The 25273-nt window shown below is 37.2% G+C and overlaps 1 protein-coding gene across 1 annotated transcript in view; it reads left to right on the top strand.

The window, feature by feature from the left end:
• Window positions 1-788: 788 nt before the first annotated feature.
• Window positions 789-25273, top strand: part of taf3 (TAF3 RNA polymerase II, TATA box binding protein (TBP)-associated facto) — a 47587-nt gene continuing 23102 nt past the window's right edge. The window contains exons 1-2 of the mRNA XM_056749322.1: window positions 789-1100; window positions 2349-2609. Coding sequence (XP_056605300.1) covers window positions 935-1100; window positions 2349-2609 — 427 coding nt within the window. The 5' untranslated portion in view covers window positions 789-934. The remainder of the gene's footprint in view (window positions 1101-2348; window positions 2610-25273) is intronic.

Below are 25273 nucleotides of genomic sequence, written 5' to 3'. Positions count from 1 at the left end.
CTTCTCTGTATCAGTGAAAAGATCATATCAGTCAGCAAAAATTGTAAAATTAATGTTATGAATTATTATCATACATAAAATTATCAATTGAATATTACTACTGAAATGGACATGTCAATACCATGTCAAGGTTGTTCCGGGAGTGTGACATACATTTTTCGGTAGTCGCAATCTAATCTTATTTTGTCCTTATCTCAAAATGTGAGAACAGTAAACAGTTACATCAATGACCTGAGCATCTTAAGTCATGAAAAACATACACATTTTTTTCCTAAAATTATGTTTTGTTATTTCCAAGTATAACAAGAAGTTTGGTAATGACACTTTAAAATATTTCCAGATTTTCTGACTTTACAGCATTTTAATATCAAAATACCGTAGGAATCGAGGGTGGCAAAACAGCTCAACATGTTTCTGGTCACAAATGGGATTCTTTATGTTGCCTCTTATAGTAAATATGTATAATACATATTTTTTGTAAAAATGTGTAAACTGTCTATAAACAACAACAAAAATATGTTGTGACCGCATTTCCACCACTTCTATAGAAACTTGAATTACGTATGAGTTAACGTACAAGGCTATAAGCCTGTATTTCAAAAAAATTGAAACTTTTTCTTCGTTTCATAATTGCACAACTAAGTATGCAAGTGTTGTGTGAGGGTGTATAATAGTAGTAATATATATAAATATATATTCTATCCTTTAAAACAAACAGCTTTACACGCTTAGGGCTCATAATCGAGGCAGGATTAATCGAGCAAATACTGCGCTCAACTGCGCACGCGCGATCGATTGCTGCCAATGCTTCGTTCGTGAAGTAAAGATGGCGGCTCCTATGGAAGCGCCAATGTCCCTATTCATGTGAATGATCAAAACAAACCCCCTTCAGCCCGTGCAGGCGCCGTGAAAGCGGCCTTTCGGCACCCGAGAGATGTGTGAAAGTTATGCGCGGTCGCTGCTGCGAGTGTCCGTGGCGCAGATGTGTCAGGCGGTGGGCTGGGACGCGGTGCAGCTGAGCGCTTGTGATCTCCTGTCCGATGTGCTGGAGAGATACGTGCAGCAGCTGGTGCGGAGCTGCCACCGATACTCCGAGCTCTGTGAGTCTTTCAGACAGTTTATTCTTACTTCCACAGCGGGTTGTGCAGGAGAAGTGTGCGAAGTGTGTTTGTGTACTACTGTATGAAGCGTGTTTGTGCATAAGCCCCGCCCACCACAACTGTTGTTAGCATGCTAAGCTAGCTAGGTACTCTAATGTTCTAATGTAGATTGATATTTTAGGGATGAAACCTTCACAAAGCAGCTTTATCTATTTTCATTTTTAATCAAACTTGGTAATACTTTATTACAGGCGTTTAGTTCTTAAGTTATCTGTAAGTTTTGTGCTCTTGACAGTTGACTAGAGGCTGGTACAGTTAGCTGTCCGTTTAGGTTAACAGAGAACAGGCTTTTTCTTCAAATATATAATTTTGCTCAAAATAAAGTGCAAATTTATGACGGTTAAAAGCTGAGTTGGTTCCTACATCTTAAACATGGTAATATTGGCAAGATGTAATAATGGTGGGTACGGATTCCTACCTGTTGCCATAGTGATGGTCTAAGCATCACGACTGTCATTTTTATCAACTGATATTGTGTTTATTGTTAAAACACAATGTCTGTTATGTTAAGGTGTAGTTATAAAACTATTGAGCTTTCAAAATGACATATGGTCTGAAATATGGCTCATATGTAAGTCTATTAAACTGTTATGTTCTTAAATGGCCTCATTTTGAAAGTGTGGTTTGTTTATGTTCATTCATTTTGTAAGTGATTTTATTACATTACATTTAAGAAGCATAGTGTATGTCTGTGTATGTGTATGAATTATCTGAAAAGTTAGGACATGTCAGGGCAGGCATGCCTTTTGGAAAATTATTCTGTAATGTTATTATTATTATGATGATGATTATAAGTACGTGGTGGATCCACATGGTTTTGATTTGTCAGTCTGTTATACTCTGTTATCCAACATTTTTGTGTATATTTATTTTGTATTCTTCTATGGTATTTTCATATTGTCCTTTTCTTAAATATATACGTAATGTACATAAATATATAAGGTGAATATAATGTAAATTAAATTATTTATACAAGTAGCCTTGTAAAACAGTAAACCTATAATATTACACAATCAGCAAATTAACCCTTTCAGGCCCATGCAAACTTTTACACAATTGTTCCTTTATTAATCAGATCTAAGGATGATTGTGAGTGTTACTTTATAAAGTCTTTCTGCTATGCTCTGATGCTCTTCGTCATTATGCCAAGATAATTTCTAACTATTCGACCCCTCTCACTTCACTCAGATGGACGGACAGACCCTGGACTTAGTGATGTGGATCAGGCTTTTGGCTTCTTGGGCGTCAGTATAGCTGAACTTGAGGACTATGTGAACAATTTGGAGCCTGTTGGGTTTCCTCAAACGATCCCTCAGTTTCCCATTAGCAAGAGCAGCGTTCTGCAGTTTCCAGCCGCTGGCTTTGACACAGATGCTCGTGATGCCCTAAGGGGAGAGAGGAGAGACTATATCCCAAAATACTTCCCTCCGCTTGTCTCACTGCAGGAAGGTATGTACCAATGTTATTATCTTACATAATTCGCAGAATATGTGAAACTATTTTTCCAAAAGATTCACAACAAGATAACACTGTATTTACGTAGTTATTATAATGCAGGATAATCTTTTTCATGATTTTATTTAGTGGATTAAAAATGAATGACCTATATTTATACTAGATTTGTAGTGTGTTTTTATCACTTTCCCAGTTGTAAACTCTGAAATAACGAATTTTCCTTAGAAAAGTGAAATATTGTTATAACATTTTTATAATACATTTATTTATTTAAAAATACATTTTATAGATAAATATAAATATAGACATTATATAAATATATTTAAATATTTACAGATATTTTTAAGTATTTTTATTTGATTGGCATTTTCTTGTTTGAACAATTAAAAAATCAACTTAAAAGCTAAATAAAAACTTGAAACCTTTACATACAATTTTAAACGCATAACATCTTAATGTCTTTTTCCCTTTCCCACAACCTCACTTAAATTCCCTTGACAATATTGTGTTAATGCTTTGTGGTTAAATAAAGAGCGTAAAAGTTGGATTAAGTGCTTGTGCAAACCGAGACATATTTGTGCTACATTGAAAGATTCATTGTGTATTTTCGCTTCTCTCATTCGCTGCTTTCCAACTGGGACCTTATTAAGTGCAACATGATTTTTCCAGAAACACTTGTAATGTTCATGCTGTGACTCAAAAAGACCAAACATTTTTTGTTAAATATGTGCTCGATGGATGTCTTTGCCTACTGTCATGAAATGTGTGTAGTAAGTTCTTATTTAAAGTCTTGAGTGTTGATTTAAAGAAATACACCTCCAATTTAACGTAAGAATGTGTGACTCCGTATTAGTATAGTGAATCTCCACACTTTCCGTAAGAGCATGTTTGTGTTCATAAACACATTTGTGTTGGCTGAAAAGATTTCTCATTCAGTAAACCTGTGCGTATCATGCATCACGCCACTGCGCTGTGCTTCTCCATATTTCCTCCTACCTGCTTATTCTATCAGGCTCATATCACAAACACACACACTCTCATCGCACACAGAGGAGGGATGCCAGTGGGTGGTGGAGGGGCGGACATGATCAGGGTTGTTTCAGGTTGGACAGGAAGCTCCCTGGCTGTGCGGTGTGTTTGTGGGTGTCAGCGTGTGTGAAACAGGAAGCTTGCGGGCTGTGGGGTCTGAGGCATGTATGTGTGAGGAGCTGGCGGAGGTCCGGCCCGGATGGCAGACATCCCAGGTGAGTACGTGTGTGAGTGCTGCCAGGGCAGGGGTCTAACTGGGCTTGGAGCCAGCGCTCAGCTGGATGCCCCTCTGCCAGAAAAAAGACTATAGATCTCCTTCTCTCGGTCTCTCTCTCTTCTACAGTTGGATTTCTTTTCCTGCTTCCTTCTGTTTCTTCCTCATAGATCAGTTGGAGACCATATTACACAGAATTTCCCCTCGCGCCACAAATCTACATTTACTCATATAGGAAAAACACACAAGAGTTTAAATATAAAATTTGCTTTTCTTTTAATATAATATAGGGGTATATGTGTTTCTTTCCAAACCACAAAGGTTATGGAGCCTTTTTGTGTTTTTAAAAGCGATTAAAACAAAGGGGATGTGGCGTTTTTATAAAGTGTAATGTGATTGACTCCTGCAGTTGCAATTTTAGCCACTGGTAGGCGCTATTGGACCGTTTTCTTGCCCTTCATTGCAGACTCAAATAAGACTTAAAGTTTATACACTTATACTCGTTATAATATAAATTAAGAAAATACTTTGTTTTACTTTTACACATTTATAGACCACTTGGCTAGATGTAAACACTGGTCCAGAAGCACTTCCGATTTTCAGTTTTTATTTATTGGTCATTTTAAGTCTTACAAATATAAAAAAATCTTATGGTCTTAAGATCTTATGGTATTTGTTAAACACTGATTTTAAATCAGTTATAAATATTCTGTTGGTTGGATTTTGTTCAAATGTTTGTGTAGTGACACGGGAAGTTCTTCTTGACTTAAACCAGTGTTTATTACATAATTTGAAGTGATCTTGTTTTTTAACTTGCCTGTTATAAATATTGGACATCTTCACTTTTTTTTGTCTGAAAATGAATACTTTAATAAATTAAGCATTTTTTATGTCGACTTATTTAAACGTACATTCTGGGTTTTGCAGCTGTATATCATTGGGTTAGAACTTGATTTAGATCTGGGTATCAATGTGTCCACGTTTTCCTCTTGACTTTAATGTTAATATCTGTCTTTTTGCATTAAGAAACCTGCCCATTGGCAAAATTTAGAACATTATACTCTGGTAACGTATGACACAAAGTCAAAGTATTGTTTTGGTTAATCGATGTTAATAAACATTTAATTGTATATATTAATACTGTGCAGCTTCAAATTAGATGTAAGGTCAATGTGTTATTACATTAAGACAGATTACACACGGTCATGGTGGGCTTTGTCCAAGCCAACATGCTCTTGTTTGTCTATTGTGCAGGAGTGCATTGTTGTTCAGTCCTAAGGGAAGAAGGTAATGGGAGGTAGAAAAGGCGATTGCATCTCTACACTGAAATTACCAGCGATCACACAGACTGATAAAGTCTCTCCGTCTATGCAGAGAGAGAACAAGATTAAGATGAGTGCTCTAAAAATGTACAGCTACATTGAAGGACTGCAGTTCTAACCTGTAGTGTAAATGCAGCTGTATAGATGTTGTTTCATGTGGTTGCGCATTAGATCATTTTGTTTATTATAATGACAGTCAAGTTTTGTTGCATCAGAGTCTTGTAATGTACGCAAGTGCATTGATCAAGCTTTTCACTTTGTTCTATTGCACGCTTGCAACCTCGCAAGTTTCCTCGCACGGCACAGCTCGCTCGCAGTGTATTCTCTGTGAATCTCCTGGTCCAGGGGTGCTGATTATTACTTCAGTTTCTTCTGTTCACATATGAATCGAGCGGGCTCCGTATTTGACTCGCTTCGTTATCGCCTCTTTTCAAAGCCTCACAAGGGCGTAAAATGATTAGAGGAGAGCCTGACAATGCGTGAAGAGATTTGCACAGTTTCCGTAGATGTCAGGTGCAGCCGTTACACTATAAAAAGAGAAAAGGATGAATATTAAAGGCCCCCATCTTTACTCCTTTTCTTCCGCCGCGACATTCACATCTTCTTTAGAGAGAATAGGGCCCAGGGCCCTCTCTGATTGGTGAGGGCATGCTCCCGTAGCCAGGAGAATCCGACCTTATGAAAAGAATTTTGTCTTTTAAGTATAATAGTCATTACTGTCTCGCTTTCTGTCTCTCGGTATTTTAAGTCATGCTACTTTTCCAGCGAAGCAAGCTGGTGTTGGTGCTCGGTTGTGGGAGGGAGCTGCAAGACTCTGTTCTGAGTTTCAACAAACTTGGAATGATGTTGTAGTAAAAGTATTGCATAATATCATGGTGCATCACAGTTGTACAATTGTGGAAAACGTATTGATATTACACATGGAATTTTCTGTTGAATATAAAGTATAAATACTTTTTGAGAAATGGAACTTGACCACTGTCCACCACTGAAAACCCCCCTGTAATTTTACAGTCAAAAAAAATTTGTACTGTTTTTTCACATTTTTATGTAGTTTCAAATACGGTCAAAAAAACTAAAATTACAAGAAAAAGATCCAGCTGCAAGGAAATTTCTGTTTTAAACATTATTTTATTTTGTCCAGTTTATTTTTGAAATACGGTCAGAAACTTTGAAATTATAGAAAAAGACAGAAACTGTACAAGTTTATATCCTGTCATTTTACAGGCAAAATAACTATTATATTCCGGTATATTGCTGTCAATCTATTTGACAGAAATTTCAGTTTTTAAGTATTTGATAGGCTTATTTGTCAACTACACAGATATAGATATTTTGCTCTAACACTCTGTAAGAAAAACTGTAATTTCACCGTATTGTACTTTACAAAATGTGTTATTTTACGGTATTTTCTACAAAGTAGTGAGTCGTGAGATTGCCACAGCACTGAAACCTTCTTGATTATAATACATCCAATTTGGTTTAGTTTTGTTATTGTTTTAAAAACTTTACATTATGAGGACATAATTGTGCTTTCTAGTGGAAAATGGATCCTTTTAGTTATCAGTGCAGAACCATCTTTTCTTTGTTGGAAACACGTGGATCAGTTCCAGATTGGACTCTGGCACCAACACCCTGGTGCTGGAACAGGGGCTTCGGTTTGCTGTGTTTTACGTCTGTCTGTGACACTCTCGCTGATGTAGTAACTCCTGTATTATCTCTCTCTTCTCCTCTTATCTCAATGTATTTCCCTTCCTCGTCCCCCTTTGCTCACGGAGAGAGAGGGCTATCTGCTCTTTGTAGTTTTCTGACTATTTATGTCGGACAAGGTCAGAATCGTTTAAACTTGCCTGACTCCCTCAGACCTGAAGATAAGATGAGAGCAGAAAGGATGGGGATCGATGGACGAGTGCAGATTTATTTTCCTCTCTCCTTTCCTCCGTCTCTCTTTCTCTTTGTCTCCCGTCCACCCCACTCAGTCTTTAACAGAGGTTGGGCTGCGTTGGATCCATTTCTCTTTTTTACTTTCGTTTGTTGGGCCTTTTAAAATACAGTACCTAAACGGGCCACTTTGCTCATCTAGATCGAATCAAAGAGCAGATTAAAACGCTATCAAATAAATCTGACTTGTGGCTGTGGATGGCTGGAGTATTTGTTTGACAAAATTTGCTTCTGTAAACATAAGTAATAAGAGTGAGTCCACCCAAAAAAAAATCTTCAGTGATATAAACAAGAGAAGGTATTTGATATAAAAATGTCTGGTTTAGTGTCCATAGAATGGAAGTCAATGGGGGCCAATGTTGTTTGCTTGCCCACATTGTTCAAAATATCTTCTTTTGTGTTCTGGACAAGAAATAAAATCCTACAGATTAAAAATGACATGATAGTGAATTTTTTTAAAGGGATTTTCATCCCAAAAAAATTTTTATGATTTTTTTTATTGACTGTTATGTGATGACTGAACTTTCATTTTAGCGTGAACTGTATCTTTTATAATTTAGATGTATGAGATGCCATGAAGTGAGCTCAGCGCAGGCCTTTGTGTGTGTTGAGAGATGCCTTGTCTTATGTTACTCTGTCGTGGCTTTATGATAGATGGCTCAACCCAACCCTACTGCCCCCTGTCACAATAGTTTACCTCCCCCTGTCTGCCGACCGAATGGATGAGTGTGTGCATGTGTGTCAGAAAGAGCGAGAAAGACAGAGAGCGCCGTGTTTGCTCGTTGGCACATTGTGATTGACAGGTCTGGGATGACTCCCCGCTGTACTGGGCAAGGTACCGCGAGCGTGCCGGAGCGCGCGTGTGAACGGTAGACAGCAAGGAGCCGGTTATTGGGCTCGGCGGAGAGGTCATCTGACCCAGGATCACTCCTGGAGAGTGAGCTGCCCTCCTCTGCCCAGGTGTGCTAACTCAAAACGTGTGCGTACGTGTGAGGTTCCTAAATCTTTCCTTCCCCTTATGTTGGGTGCAAATTTCTCAAATTTCTCTTATGATTAAGTGACATGAAAGCTTTTTTGTGAGGTCTTCCCAAAAGACATAATCCACTTTATTTCACCCCATTTTCATGTCTTCCACGGAATCGTTTGATTCTTTTGTCATGCAGCCCGTTTCATCCGTTTCTTTCCCGTTCTTTTCACTCCTCTTTTCATTCTTCCCTCTGTGGTGGTTTCGCGTCCTTCGTTCTTAATTCGATCCTCTCCATAGCCGAAACACTCGCAAGTGTAAAGACTTCAGATACAGGTATGAGCGATGTCAAGCTTATTTTATCTTGGTAAAGTTTCATGTCTGCGTAAAGTGTGGTTTGTCTCAGGTCTAATTCTGAGTATTTTCAAGTGGATCGAGTAACTAAGTTGGCACCCATTTCACTGAGTTCGTTTCTCATGATCTTTGGGTTTGAAGTGAATGGTTGAAATTAATTTTGTAGATATATTCAATGTACCTGAACTCCTTTTCGCGCAGAAATAATCTAGGATACCTCAAGAAAGTTCAAGTGTTTTCTTATTATTTATTATCTATTATTAAAAAAGTTTAGAAATAACAAAAAATGTAAAGTATGTGTGTTGTGATGTTATTATGATGTTGAATGAAAGCTTTTTAGTATAAATGATACGCTGTTGTGGTTTTATTTTTATGTCCTGTCTTCTAACTTTCTCCATGAGTCATCATTGTTTATTATGTTGCAATTATGTAGGGAGATATGAGGGTGGGATGTCAGAAGTAAATTATAATTTGTATTACTGACAACAAAGTTTCTGTCATTCCCTTACTACCATCTTTATGCGGTTGCAGTGTCATGAGAAGTTACTTTCAAGTTGATTTGGTGTGATGTGGGATTTGTCTGACTAAGAGTTTGAGATGTTGATTTACACCCACTGTTTTGGCTGTTTGTACAAATTATGTACAAATATATTTGTAAGGCTGTTTTAGACAAATAAGACATTTTAATATTTTATTTAAAGTGCTTGGTATTGTTTCATCTTTGAATGTGATGAACAGAAAGCTGTTGAAGTAGTTAAAATGTTTTTTCTTATTGTTTCTTATTATTTTGTGGATTATTTCTAATGTTAATAAAGCAATAGACAGTGCATTGGTACACTGCAGTTTTTTTTAATCTTTCAAAATAAATGTTTACATCCAATATTAACTATTTTAAAACTACAATTTTAAATGTTTTCAGAAATTTGACCCATAAAAACAAATTTGAAGCCCATAATTATTTTGTCAGTTGATTTTACAGAGCAAGTTCAGTAAATTTGTGACTGAGGTTACGAGTCTTCCAGTAACTGTCCTGTAGTACCACTTCTTCCATTAGATGGCACTGTTGCATCATTCACCCCATGACTCTTTACAATCTTAATCTTTCCATCTGTCTCTTTGCTGTCCGTCTGCCATTCCCACACAAACATATTCCACGTGTTTCCTCAGGAATCTTCTTTTTCTCAGCCTGTTTCTCAGAACATACTGTACGATGTGTGTGTATACTCACAATGTGGCAGCAGGCATTAACCTGGCCTGTTGTCCCCGCACTAAGCGTAGGTTTCATGTGATGATTGGCTTTGCAAGGCCACGTCTCTCTTTCTGGCGTTATGACATGAAAGACATTCTGAGCCTTGTATCTGGCACGCTCGATCACCACCTACGAATTTCTCATCCAAATATATAAGTTATGTGGGAACTGCTTTCTTGTGTTGAATGGTAATCTCAGTGTTACTTTCAGTTTATTTCTCTCTCACCCGTAATATGATTCATAATGTGTATAGTTTTAGAAAAAAGCCATTGTTAAGAAACACCATTCTAGTTGGGTGTAAGTTGTGTTTAGGCACCATTTGGAGACGTAATCAAGAAAGATTATCATAGTCAGGAGTGTTAGATCCTTTAGAAATACACAGATATTAGCCTCTGTTTCCGCTGGGACTGGTGGGTTTGGGTCGTTGTGGTTTTTGTTGGGACCGCTGTGGATGTTTGTGTATTAAAGAGTTTTTTAACTGATGTTATGTGACTCTGACTGTGTGGTTTGGGCTTGGTTCGTCCGGTGGATGGGAGTGGTAGGAATGTAAATCCTTCCCCAGAGAGAGTGACAGCCTTGTGGGCTCAACAGAACCTCTTCCCCTGGTCCCAGGGCGCCAGGGTGGGTCAGTGTTAACCCAGGCTGAAATAGCCAGTTCCTGGTGTTTGTGTGTGTGGACGCTTTTGGAGCAAATATATTATGGATAGTAGTAGCACTTGATGCTCCAACATAACAATTTGTATGCCACAAAACAAATCATTCACTTTCAGATGGAAATGCATCAAGTTAGGCTAATATTAGTCTGTAGAACATGGGGATGTTTTGTAGGTCTTGTACTTTCAACTTTTTTCTTTTTTAAAGTATTTCACTAAATAAAATACGAACAAATCGAGCATACTGAACTGTGACTAAATTTCACATTGCAACCTGATAAGCATACTCACAAAACAATGCATGATTGTCCTTTCTTATGATTTTAAGAAACTTCTCGATCTGAAGGCTTTGGCTTCGATTCTTGAAACTATTTGAAAGTAGATGTGCCTTCATAGTATATATCTATATGTGTGTTATTCTACATAACACATGAATTCCAATACTATTGAAAACTTACTTTAAAAATATTTTTTTACAAGAAATAACAATGATGACTGCAATGAAATTCAGCCTTGAATATTAAGTGTTATGTTTAAAAGTGTGTGCATGGGACTCTCTTGTGTTTGTTCAGTAATTGGTCTTTCTCTCTCTCTCTCTCTCTCTCTCTCTCTCTCTCACACACACACACACACACGGTGTTGCTGAAGCGTTTAGCGGTGCCAGGGAATTAGTGTGTGTTTATTGTCCTAGCAGAGAGGGAGTCTAAGTAAGCACTTAATGCCACCATAGGAAACAAGAGGTGGATGAGACCAACGTTTACACGGAGGGCAAAAAATCACTGCGCACGCTGCCACTCAAGAGCGCTTTTAGTGAACCAGAAAGAACATTTAATAACCGAGGAATTTCTGCATTAATACCCTTTGTGGTGGCCATAAACATAAAAGCCACATTAGGCATATGAATAGCAGTGCATTAGAAATCAAAATATCAAAACATCGATTTTAAAACACAATCTTGAAAAGCATACAAGCAACAGTTTGTAATTTAATGCAAAAACATTCGGATGTTATACACTTACACTATATTGCTTTAATCAGCTATGTTAGATTTGTAGAATCTTAACCAAGCGATTATCTTTGTATAATGTGTTGTTGAGGTGTTTTATAGATTAGCATTATGATAACTACCACCACGGTCCATAATGATGAGTGACCTATCAAATCTGCAGGTGGACATTATTCCCATGATGTCATGCGCATCACATTATGACCCGCCTATACCTCTTATTTCTGTTGTCTATAACCTATGTCTTTTTTGGACACTTTTTGGCCATTTTTGCCAGAATAGGCCATACAGAGCTCACTAATAAGGATATTTTTGCTGATTTGGTTAGGTCAGTAAGTTCCCAATTGTATTTGCCAATTCCAAAATGTTCAATCAATTTAATTTTTTTCTTCTTCCATTCTTTCCCTTGTAAAGGAAAGGATTTTGTTTCAGAAATTTCAACAAAAATGTTTTAACCTGTTTTAAATGAAGTCTGAAGCTTTTCTTGCAGTTGAAATGATTTGGAATCTGAATTACATCTGTTGAATTTGCATCAGCTGTGTTTTTTCATAAAACAGAAAACCAATCTTAAGTTTGCAGGGATTGAAACACATTTATTGAACACAAGTAATGATTAGTCAATAGGGAATGTTATGACAACTGGGCCGAGACACTCTCACACATTTAACCCTGTATATCGACCTAAAGGGATATTCTCACACTTTCGATAGATATTTTGAAGAATGTTGTTAACAACATTGCCCCATGTTGATTTCCATTGTATGTACACAAAACCACTGAGACAATTACAAATTACAATTACAAATATTTTATTTTATATTACACAGAAGAAAGAGTCAGCATGAAAGTGAATTCAATTGTAGTAATTGTCAAATATTTTCTTGTTAAATGAAGTTGTTTTTGGTCTTTAGCTAAATGGGTAGTCGCCTCAGTAGAGACTTCACCAAGCGACGGATGTTTCGGTGGAAAGTTGACCTTAACATAACGACTGGGTCCATTTTGAATTTGCACTCGACGAAGTATTGACTTTCGCTGCGGCAATATAGGGCTGTCATTCAGAATATTGGCAGACTGTAGCAAAAGATAATTACCGTGTAAGGTTTATGTGATATAAATGATCTGTCAGAAGGCAGAATGGAAGTTTCTGGTGTGGTGTGTCTGGGCCGTGAAGTAGAACAGGAAGCACACTTGTCCACCGCAGGAAAGAACGGTCGCTAGATAACGACTATCGGTTTCGTGCCTCTGCTGTTAAGATGCTTTGCCCGCGCATGTGCTTGTTATCTGCATAGAGAGTGAAATGCTGCATTTATGCATTACATCAGGTGTATGCGAAATAAATGTGAATCCTAGGTGCATATTTTTGGGGCCTGGTTTGTGTTTTTGCGTTTGTCTGTAGCTTTTATTTTGTATGCAACGTTTGATGATGTATGCTTTTGATGTGCAGCTTAAATTGCACAACATTTTTATTTTTTATTTCTAACCATTTTTTATTTAAATCTGAATTAAAAACAGCAGAAAAAACGGTAGATCAATATTTAATATTTTATGAAGAACGTACTATTTATTTTCAGAATTTAACTTTTCTGTCTTAGCCAATGTGAAGTGCATCCACGCAGAAAGCAGCGATTTGAAATCGCACGAATGGTAGAGACAGATGGACGGAGTGAGTGGCTTGTAGACAACGGAGGATGGAGAGCGAAAGATTGGCTGGTAAGAGGGAAAGACGGAGGGACCGGTGGCTCGCCTGCGGAATACAAACAGGGTTTTTCTATCTGGAGCATTTGCCCTCATGGCACCAGCGGAGGCAAGGAAACACAGCTTAGATTAATGCACTGATAGAGCAAGGGAGAGTCGGGAGAGCGAGAGAGAGAGATAGAGCCACTGGATGAGAGACGGCTAGAAAGAAGAGAGTCCAGGATTAATTGAATGACTTGTGGATTGAACTCATGATGGACGAGACTTCCAAATGAAGAACTGTGAGGGGAAAAAACAACATGTGGTGTAAAATGACCTCGGCAGTAAAACAATTAGTGTCATTTAGTTTTTCGGCCTAAATGGAGTTCGACTGAGTTGGACCCATTCGCTTATACTTGAGTTGACCTTTGCGATATATAAATAGGGGGAGAGTGGTTTGCCAGCGAATTTTTCTGAAACCTAATCCACGTACACTTTTATCAGGGATTGTCTTATAGCTCTGTTACTTATTTGGCTTGTAACAAATGTAGGGAGATGTCGTGGCAGTGTGGACAGACGGGGCAATATGCACATGTGGCACTATCAGCTATCGCTGACTGGGTTTCTGCTGCCCGTAGATCTAGACACAACGTGATTGCCGGCAATCGAAACAAGAGAGAATCCGATAAACAGGTTCACGTCCACTTGCACTGAAATGTACCCCTCATAGCAGCCAGTTGGGAATTCTTGACATGAGGCGCTGAGAAAAGCAGGGAGGGGGATTTTTACGTACGTTAAGATTTGAGATGGTTTTGCTGGCAACATTATTCAGCTGTTTTATTCAGATTAAGAAATACTTTGTATGCCTTAAAGTTGCTGTTTATAGTGCACAAATGCATAACAATGCTTTCTTCACTTTTATATATTTATGGTTTTGAACCGTAAGCTTTGTTTCCAAAGCTTCAGTACATATAACGGCACTTTAGTCTGTGCTACGAATGTATTGCTAATGCTTTTAAGAACGCTAAAGGCGAACAGCTATGAGATATACAGCGACTTGCTTGCAGCGCGTCAGGAAAGTGAGCGAACTTATTTTTCCATTTTTTTTAAATCAAATAATACTTCATTAATAGCGGTTCACTTCTGCGATTTGCTAAGATTGCATTCATATCAGCAGCAAACCGTACTGGAGTTCACCTGAACCACCTTTTTAAGCGGTCTCGGGGATGGTTCTCAGGTGCACGCCTGGGTTCGCAAGACAACGTTCACATCCTCCATGCGAACCGAACTCTGACGACAGTCTAGCCCGGGTGCGCATCAAAAGTGGTAATGTGAAACCGCCCTTAGTGTCATGGTCTCAACTAAGGTTCTCACGAATGCTCGAATATTCGATCTGCAGTAACTATTAAAAAAATTAAAAATGCTACTTGAATATTCATATTTTTCATAAGAAAAAAAACTGCCTCACCACAGGGTTAAGTTACCTCTACAGAAGACCTTAGAGTTGTCACGTCTTATTTAACACTTCTTCAATTCATCTGTAATGATCATATATTGTAGAGAAAACGTAAAAAATTATTCGTATGTTTTCCTAAATCTTTGTTCACTCAGATAGCAAGCTAGTTTAAATATTTAAATTTAAACACCGGATGCTTGGATTTTCTTTTTGTATTACACCGTTCAGTGCAGGTTTAATTTTAATAAAATTTTTATAAAAATATACATATATATATATATATTTTTTTTCCCCCTATGTTGCTTATTTTTCAACATGAAAAAAACCCTATATACAGGATGGCATCTCAACCAAAAGCATTATACATGTCAAATTGTAAATTGCCATACTGCTAAGATATTTTTTTGTATCGCGAGATGTTATACTTATGGGTATTCATTTTTTTTCTTTCCATCTATGTTCGGTTTCTCATACTCTCATAGTCTCTGCAGTATCAGGAGTATAGTTCCGTATCAGATGTTATATCACGCTGTAATTCTGCTGTTGATAAAGTGTTTGGCCTTGTGTGTGTTGTGCTGCTGTTATCATGAATCACACTACCCCTCGAGAGAGTGTGTGTGTGTGTGTGTGTGTGTGTGTGTGTATGTTATCATAGATCAGAGTGAGGTCTTCAAGGCCATGTGTTGCTTTATATTTCATCATCTTAGGCTTCTTATCGGCTGTTGGCTCCACATATCCAAGCCCTTAATTCTGTTTTACCACTGACAAACACACAACTACACCACCTGCACCATTTTTATGTTATTAGTGCAATACTTTATTTCAAGGAAACTGTTTATAATTAATATGCACTTTTTTCTATAAATTAATTGATTGATCACTTTGAAATCACCATAGGCATCTTATTTTGGTTTGACTAGTACATTATGTCTCTCTCTCTGTGGAAAACACGACATAGACATACAAACACAGCCGCAGCGTTCCCAGACGGAGTCTGGCCCTGTGGTGACCTGTGTTGCTGCGTTTATCTAATAACATAATTTGAGGGATTTCCTGAATATGCCAAAGAGCTTCACATGCCTGAGAGAGAGAGAGAGAGAGAGAGAGAGAGACCCACACACGTACACACACATGACCATTTCATTCTGTATATTGTAGTTTGTCTAGAGTATCAAGTAGAAAGATGGTAAATCAGCATTCCCTTAAAGGGATAGTTCACCCATAAACATAATTCTGTCATCATTTATTCACCCTCATAGGAAGATATTTTGAGAAATGTCCCAGAGGTTTTGTTTGCATACAATGAAAGTCAATGGGGTCAATGTTGTTCGGTTACCAACATTTTTGAAACATCTTCTTTTGTGTTCTGTAGAAGAAAGAAAGTCATACAGGTTAAATGATTTTTGGGCATCCTTTAACCTATTCTAGCAAACACACATAAACACATTTACTGAGACCTAAATATGAACGGACATGTAATATATTCATACAGCATATTAATTATGTAATACATGATGACAATCATGGCTTAAAAATGATGTGTGAATCATTATACAATTGAGAATATTTATTGATCGAGATGCTCAGATGTATCACAGAAATATTACTCAGATTTATAAAAACATTTGTATTTACCGTCAATATATTTATTAGTGTTAGGATGCTGTAAAATTCGGGCAGGATAATTTTTTTGTTATATTTAATTCACGATGAGAAACTTTTTTTTTGACTGCTGCCCCTTTGCATTTATTTTAGCTTATTATGAGTTTGGATTTTATTTGAATAGAAATAACTACGTATGTTGACTTGGCCAATGCAATATGCTTTCTCACAGCTTTCAGCGGTCTGGTTTCGTTTCCCACAAAATTTATCTAAAAATATTCATTCTTACTACAGGACTATTGATCTAAAATGAGGTCTATTATTACAGTACTTCAATAATACAGACCCCCACCTAATATGTATATTCAGTGCACATTACTCACAAGTAAATGCTATTGATTCTGAACAAAATAATAATAATAATTTTTTGTAATTTTCATAGTTTTTCTTATCATCTCAAGACACACACATTACACCCTCGCCAGCACGCCACCCTTCCTCAAGTTCCCATCCTTCTCCTCGGGAGTTTCCTGTGGTAACTCGGAGCTCAGCCGCTGATTGGCCCAGCCCCGGCGACGGTATAATCACGGGGACGGGTGTTTTTTGGAAGTCGTGTAATGACTTCCGATTTTCTTGGGGAGGAAGCGAAATGTAAATTAAGCAATTATGTATCTTAACGAGGGTAACACGGTATTTATAGACCTTAATAACCTTAAGTGGGCCGGTTTGGAAGCTCGTCAAGGGAATTAATGCAGTCTAAACAGCCTGCTCTTCTGTTTGACTTGGAGTGGCTCCCTCCAAATGTCTGAGGCTGCAAAGAAAGATGGAAATGGATTTCAGAGAAAGCTCTAGTGATCAGAACACAGTACAATAAAGCTGTTTTTGAGTTTACATTTAAAGAATTGCTCCTACAAATTGTTTTAATTAATTTGTATTCACTCCCATTTGACTTTCTGCTGTGGAACTTACCATATTTCAGAATGGCTATCTATACTTGTTCCTTTTTTGTTCCTTTTTTAATGGAAAAGATCAACATGAACAATCTTCAAACTGTCTAACTTGATCCATACAGTAGAAATATATAGCGGAATTTTAAATATTACGTAGTTTCGTCACCCCTTTAAATGAATCGTTCACATTTAAAATACACATTTAGTCATTATTTAGATGTCCCTCTTGTCATTTCAAACCTGTATGACTTTCTATTGTCTGCAGAGCACAAACAAAGATACTTTGAAGAATGTTGGGAATAGAAAACCATTGGCCCCCATTGACTTGCATTGCTTTTGTGCCTATACAATAGAATTCAATGGGGTCCAACGACTTTTGGTTACCAAAATTCTTCAGAATATCTTCTCTTGTGTTTTGCAGAAAAAAGAAAATCAGCCATGTTAAAAATGACAACATGGTGTATAGATGATAACAATTTTATTTTGAAGATGAACTATTCCTTGAATGTACTTGTATACAAATACATTGCAAAAAATATTTTTCTCTTCTATCTATAGCAGTAAGTGTTGAAAACCCAAAATACTTTATGAAAAGAATGTCGTTTTGACATCAGCTGATAACCGTCAGAAGTACTGTCGCCTCTGTCAGTTTGTTTTCGGCCCATTAGAGAATGTTTGGACCGTGTCACCGTTCTGAGCCAAAGAAAAAAAAATTCACAAGGCTGATTCGACAATTGAAGAGAACTGGAACAGAGCAAGTGGCTTCTGCGGTACAAATATTTGGGCTTCGCAATTGTGCCGACGGCAGCACAAATGTATTTTTGTAGGAGTAAGCACCCAGTCTTTTTAAGTTCAGCCCCTCGTCTTAAACATTGGGGTTTTTAGATTGAGTTGCGTGTGTCTCAAGTGGTTAGTTTGGGATTATATTCCTCCCATATTGAGAATGAGCAGCTTTATTTTACCGCCTGCCTCTGGCGTGTTGACCCAGCAGTTTCGACGATTTCCCAAAATAAAAACAAATTGGAAAAATTAAAGTAATCTTAATACGCCAAGATGAGAGCTGGAAGTTCGAATGCGTTCCCCGCTATGTTCGTTTAAATAAGACAGCCCCCGCTTTCATTCTTTTGCCATTGTTTGTTTTATTTAGAGTGAAAGTTTAACTATTGAAAGACGTGAAATATACGTGGAAAAAGCTACTCTCTGTTAACAATAAGTTAATGCAATAGCTAAAATGAACTAACAATGAACAATACAGCATTTGTTAATGTTAGTGTTAATTTCAAAATTTACTAATATATTATTAAAATCAAACGGTGCCACATTAGTTAATGTTCCATGAATTAAAATGAAAAACTGTATGGACACAAACTAAACTTAACAGGGATTAATAAATGCTGAAAAACTAAATTTCTCATTGTTAGCTAATGTAAGCTAATGCATTTACTACTGTTAACAAATAGCACCTTATTGTGAAGTGTTACCGTTTAGTTTTTTTCCGTTTTAAGAAGTAGGCTTTGGGAATTACTTGAATGACGCTTCAGGTTTCATACATGGAAATGTACCTGAGCGGAGACTCGAAGGTCTGCGCACTTGTCGCTTTGTGTGATTTGGTGTGTCCGTAAGTCACCTGTGTGTGTCGACACTGATACATGTCGGCACCATGTGGAATTTATCCTGGTGCCATTCTGTCGAATTTCTCCCTTTTTTTTAATTTGTATTTTCGTACAGGCGAGAGGAATCCTGGCTCTCTCTATCACAAAGAGATGCAAATCTCTCTCTCTCTCAGTCTTCTGCTGTCGTTCAGCCGTTACGGGAAGGGCAGACTGCTGGCGCCGAGCTGTTTGGGCTCTCTTCAGTACACACACACACAATATGCCGTCACACAACATACCTACACACATCATATGCTGATACGTGAACTTGTATGGTATTTCACCCCTGTTACAACTGAATACAAATATATATGCCACACGCAAGCGAGTTCAATCGCACACATACGTTACGCATCCATTAGCTGTAAATGAGCCATATTTCTATGTTGCACTGGCCACTTAGGAAACAGAAGAATGTTCGAGACTTCGGTCCCGCAACCCTCATGCTGGTCCCCTCCGCTAGGCGGGACAGCACCTAGCTTTTCCATTTCATGCTCACCACAGGGTGAGAAGTTCATGGACGCAGAAGCGGTCAGCTCAGGTTGATCCAGACCCCATCTTGCATCGGACTGCGGTGCTTCTGAAAAAGCAGTGTAGGTTGAATTATGTGGTATGGTGTCCCAAATACCCAAATGCACAATCAAATTCCAAAATTTAAGGATGGAGTTCACACAATGTGTTTATAATGTTTTTTATATATCAAAACCATAATTTTTGTGCATTGTGTAAGGGAAATCTTCGTATCAAGTTCTGTAACCAATTTCCTTCTTCCTTTTAGCTTTTGTTACTACTTTAACTAGTCTTGCAGTGTGATGAATGATTTTTCAAAAACTACAAATATGCCATGTACTCCATAAATAATCCATCGTCATAAAAACGTCATGAATAACAACTCTAAGAGAAACCTACTGCAGAACATAACTGACAGACAAGAGACAGAGAGAAGAAACGAGATGAGCTCAGATCACCCAATCACTTCATGCGAATTCTATTATTTTCCTACCAGAAACGTCCGAGTGGTTTATTGGACTTGTTCCATAAAAAAGTAAAGTACAGTGTTTATTGACTCGAAGTGGCGATTATTTATTCTGGCTAATTTGAAGCAGCGCTCCCCCCTCAACAGTCCTCCTTCTCTGCCTCCATTTCTTCGGATAATCCCGGTCAGCGGCAAAGAAGTGGAGTCAGATGAAAGATTAAATAAATAAATAAAGCGCTTTGGATAACATTCCCCTCAGATTGACCCGACCTCATGACCTGAGAGACACTCACAAAAAGGTCGCGACCTGGCCGCAGGAATGTTCATTCGGAATTGCACTTGTAAATGGCCTCGTCTAGTGACAATATGCTTTTAATGTTCCTCTTACATGTTCTACTCCTTTTTGAATGTCTATCATTTAAACATTTCATATACATTGCAAATAAGTGGGCATCTGAATTTGTTTTTTTTTTATCAGAAAGATCGTGAGAAATGTCTTACTTTTTTTTACTAAATTTATTTTAAACAATTGAAAAATATTAATATATATTTTTTTGGATGAACAGTTCACATACAGGGAAGAACAGAAATAAACTCAGCAAAACTTTATTTTGTTGGTGTAGCAGAGATTATGAAAAGTAAAACCATCATTGAATTGTGGGTTTTTCTCAATGTTTTGATAACGTGGACCAAGATCGCATGGCTTATTACTCATCAAACTAAACATCTGTAAATGGGCAGGATTGAAATGACAGTCAGATGTACTTATTTACCACAGTATGCAAGAACTCGCCTACTATCTGAAAAGAATTAGTCACTTGATTGACTCGATCTGTACGTGTTTTGCGTGTTGATTCCTCGTCTTTATCTCTAAAATGTAGTGGATCTGGATTCCTCCCATGCACATGGTACTTTTGTAGAACATATTTGATGAACTGTAGATTAGCCTTTCGTCGTTTCCTTCTCAAAAATGTCGGTTATTTTTAAGGAAATCAGCATACATATTCTCATGTTCTGTACGTGAAATTTGCATGTGTAGTTAGTTTTATATAGGAAAACACATTTGAATACATATTCGTGTAGGATTATTAAAATATCTGATCAGCAATAGCATTTAGTTTCGTTTTTTGATGCGAATGAAGTCAAAAGATTACATAAATTTTCCTACTATCTAGGTTTATTTAATTGCTTGATTTGAAAGTGTAATTTCAATGAAAATAACAAACATGTAAGAATTACAATCAATTGTTATATAAAATAAGTACAATAATGCAATTAAAATCACTTCATAATAATAAAAAAATCTAATTTTAGTAATGGCAAACAATTAATCGTAATGAATTAATTCCAAAATAAATATGGCATGTATTTTTCTGTTTCTATAGTGTTATTAGTGTTATTTTAAGGTCCAATTCTCGGTATTAATAAACCATTAACCATGACTTTTGCTTCAGTAAACTACTAATTGTATGCTTATTAATAGATAGTAAGGTAGTTGTTAGGTTTAGGTCGGATAAGGGAAGTAGAATATATGTTGAATATGTGCTTTATAAGTACTAATACAGACTATATGCTAAAATAGGCATCTAATAAACAACTAGTTAGTAGTGAGAATTGGTCCCTATGCTAAAGTATTAACAATTTTTTAAACATAAATATACTTAGATTTATATTTAAATATAATTTACATTATGTATAAATTACTCATATTTATTTAGTAAATGCATACATATAAATACACACGCCACACACACATATATTATGTAAACACAAACCTTTATTTGTGATCGTTTAATCGCGATTATTTGATTTGACAGCACTATTTTATTTTATAAATTACATTATTTTTCAAAGAATTTTGAAATGTGTAGTGTTCAATACCAAACTGTATCTAGCATGTTCCTCAGGATATTTTTGTGCATTACAAAATGTTTATAGTATATTTATGGCTATTTCAAACCCATGGCAGACAAAGCATGCATAGACACTTGTGTACTGTTTATATAAAAATATATCAGTTCTGCAGTAGTGAGAGTTCATCAGAACCAGCAGAAGGTTGCCTTCACCAATCTACACGAGAACAAAGTCAACCAAGCCAGACGCTGAGCTGCAACGCTCCTTATCTGTTTATGTGATGGACTTTTTCAAACGCAAACATTTTCTTTAGATGCGCTGGAAACGCAGAGAACCGATAGGGATCGGATGCAGTCTAATTGCTTCAGATAGGAGCGCGTTATTAGCATTAAAACCGAACGAAGGACCAGAGCTTCCTGACCTCAACATCACTGATGAACAAAGACCTGACTCCCGTTTCTAACAGTATTGGAAACAATTCAAAAGCACTAAAATGGCAATTTATGATCATACCCCCGATTTGACTGCCTAATAGTTTTCTTGTGTATGGAATAGTTGGTGCGTTTAATGCACCACTACGTGTGCGTCAGGTTTGTGTGCGGAAAGACTTGTTTTAACCCCACTTTTGACCCCTCTTTGACACGCTTTGCATGTGTGTGCGCGATGCTGGTTTCAGATGTATGTGTGTTCTTGCCAAGGAGTCTGAGTTGCTCAGACTCCCAGGACAATAAGCAACAACCCACCGCCCCATACTCCTCTGCGAGCCGGCTCGGGGGCATTCCTCCACCGGTTCACTGGCAAGCCTCAAGTGGGTGGCGTTTTTTCAAGCGCTCTAATTGCCGAAAGACATAATTGTCGAGCACTTTGAAGTAAAAGTCAATTTGCCATAAGTTCACTGCTAAGTGTTCCACTGAACTTTTTTTCCGTTCGCTGCTGTCCGCTAGCCAGCGAACTCGTTCTGATGTATTGATAACAATGACTCTATTTAGACCTGTTTATTTAACAAGGCCAAAACATCAACCTCTTTGTTGTCGTTCGCCAAACAGCGCTGCACTTTTTAAAATACGCTTAATGGATTAATGGCGACCGGTGAGAACGCCGTTTGTTTTGGGATGTAGAGTCAACATGCTGGTGCCGTATGCATTTTGATGAGCGCAGGTGTTACCGTTGCAGTTAAGAGAGGCGCCCAGGTGACCCGGCGTCGTGCAGCCGCCGTCCATAGTTTTCATTGACTGTCAGGGCGATGACAGGGTTATAGGAAGTGTAGCAGCTACTGACACAATACCTCCACGCTTTGCCTCTCAATGCATCTCAAATTAGTCAGCGGCACAAGGCGTGCTCACCAGTTGAACCCAAACACGTATACATGCGTGTGGTGTGTGTACATGCCCACGTACTTGTGTGGGTGTGTGTCAGTGTTTATTGTTTACTCTTCTCCTGGTGGCGCCAGCGCTAGAGAAAACAGAAGCCTTAAAAACACTTTGTTTTGGGGAACGGTGAAATTCTGCGGTTTTGTAATCGCAAAAGCCATCAGGGCCCCTGATCTCTGTACTGGCTGAGAGGGAGGGGAGGGTGGCGTTACTCAACTGAAGTTCCATGCATGGCACAGAGTACATGTGGGCGCACCAGTCTGTCTGTCTCCAGCGCTCTCCGAAAAGAAAGAACGACTCGCGGGGAAAGACAATAAACCACATAGATGGAATACAAAACACCTTGCGCCACAATAACGCGAGAGATGGCTGTTGTTTATTTTTCCCAGCAGTCACGCTACTCTGTTCTTTTATATCAACGTGTTAAGTTGACGATTAGTAGCAACTGATTGTGATGTGTTCCAAAGCCGTGTTTACCTTCAGCTAGGTATGAGCAGTATAGCTAGATAAATTATAATTTGATATTTGTTAGTGATTTGAAAATATTTTATCAGTCAGTTAGGAAGCAGTACAGAAAAGTATGTACTGTTGTTAAACAATTTTCTATAACAATTTTTATAGTAATAAAAATCTAAACAGTTTCTATAATAATTTCCACTAGAACAATAAAATGTATAATAATAGCAGTAATAAACAGACACGTTTGTAATAAAAAAAGTTGGCAATATAATTTGTATGTATACACAAATATATATATAAAAGTCATCAATTTCAATCGTATATTTTTCAATAAAGCTTTTCTTTTCTAATAAAAGAAATGGATTATATTTTTGTCTACAAATGTACTTTCAGGCAGTTAAGCAAACACATTGTGATTGAAATGATTTTATTGCTCTTAAAAATATTTAAGTCAAGCGCTTTCAAACTTTTGACTGGTTCATATAATAATTAAAATCATCATTTATATGGAGAATTATATGTAAGGGATTTTAACGATTCAAATAATTGAGTCCGATTCACATGGAGTTATAATCAAGTTTATCCGCATTCTTGCTATTAAGCATAGTTTTTTCTCAATGATCACTATCTTAATGCTGCCATACACGTGAGTCATGCTTTCACGAAGGGTTAGTCATCTAGTAAGTATTAAAAAAATAGTTTTGGTTTCTCCTTTTATAAATTGTTGCATATAAACAACATTTGACTATTCAATATATCTGCAAGTCGAAACATCATTACTGCTAAAGGATCGAAGTGGCAAAAACACAACAAGGAAAGAAGCACACAATCACTTTGTAATCAAGTATCGTTTCTAGAGAAGTAGCTTTCAAAGTACTTAAATGATTTCCAAATTAACCTATTTTTTATACTGAAAACATGAAATGTACACTGTTGGCATGAAAGCCCGATATTTTTTTCTTATAGAAAAGCAATAATTGATTTGACATTTCGTGCCACTTCAAAGAGTCGGAGCCCTGTAGGCATGGCATTAAATTACTGGAGAAAGAAGATTTGCTATTAGCCGAGTGTTAAGTGTTCGCAACTGTTTTATTCTTTTTACTTAACCTTTTTGCCTAAACACGCCTGTGTGTCCGTGAAATAGAAAGAGAATGTGTGTTTTTCATTGAAGATAGTCACATTCTGACTACACAAAGGCCTGGGTGTTTATCAGTAAAGTTTCGCATTTCTGTCTCTTCCTGCACAAATGGTTTGCATGTTTTTTTTCTTATGGTGGAAGAACTATAAGGCTGCTTCTGTTTTTAAAACACCATCAAGGAAGAATTTTGATGTTCATGTTTATACTGCCTGTATGTGTGCATTTCCTGTTTTACGATTTTCTCTCTCACATCATTGCATAGGTATCACAGATTTTTTACTTTTATTTGTAGTCAAAATATCAAATATTTCAGATCCATTTTAGAAAAAAAATGTAGAATCTGAACTCTCCATTTAAAAAAACAATTTTCTCTGTTGTGAGAAAAAAATCGCACTTCACATTCATTTTTCCTGTATGATCTTACCTTCTGGCTTGTGCTTATTACGATTATATGATAAGATTAGATAAAAACTATATTTTTATCGTATTTAATTTACTAGATTCTCAAAACAGCCATAAGCACGTGGTTGTTTAATCTAAAAAAAATCATTGAAATTCCAACAAAAGAACTCTATTGCCATACAAAATATTGCTGTGACATGAAATTACTCGTCGTGAAAGATTTCAGTCACATCACCCACCGCTACAGTACCTGCACGTAAACGTTAATACATACTAATATGGAATTTTCTTGAAACATTTGCACAAGTCTGCGTAAAAGCCGCTCTTGCATGTTAACCCGAGCACACACACACATCCAGATAAATGGTGTTGTGATTAGGGGACTCGGCAGGG

Source organism: Triplophysa dalaica, chromosome 5 (genome assembly GCF_015846415.1).
Source record: "Triplophysa dalaica isolate WHDGS20190420 chromosome 5, ASM1584641v1, whole genome shotgun sequence".
Taxonomy (NCBI): domain Eukaryota; kingdom Metazoa; phylum Chordata; class Actinopteri; order Cypriniformes; family Nemacheilidae; genus Triplophysa; species Triplophysa dalaica.
Note: the sequence above shows the minus strand (reverse complement) of the source record. Positions and strands in the feature narration are given on the sequence as shown.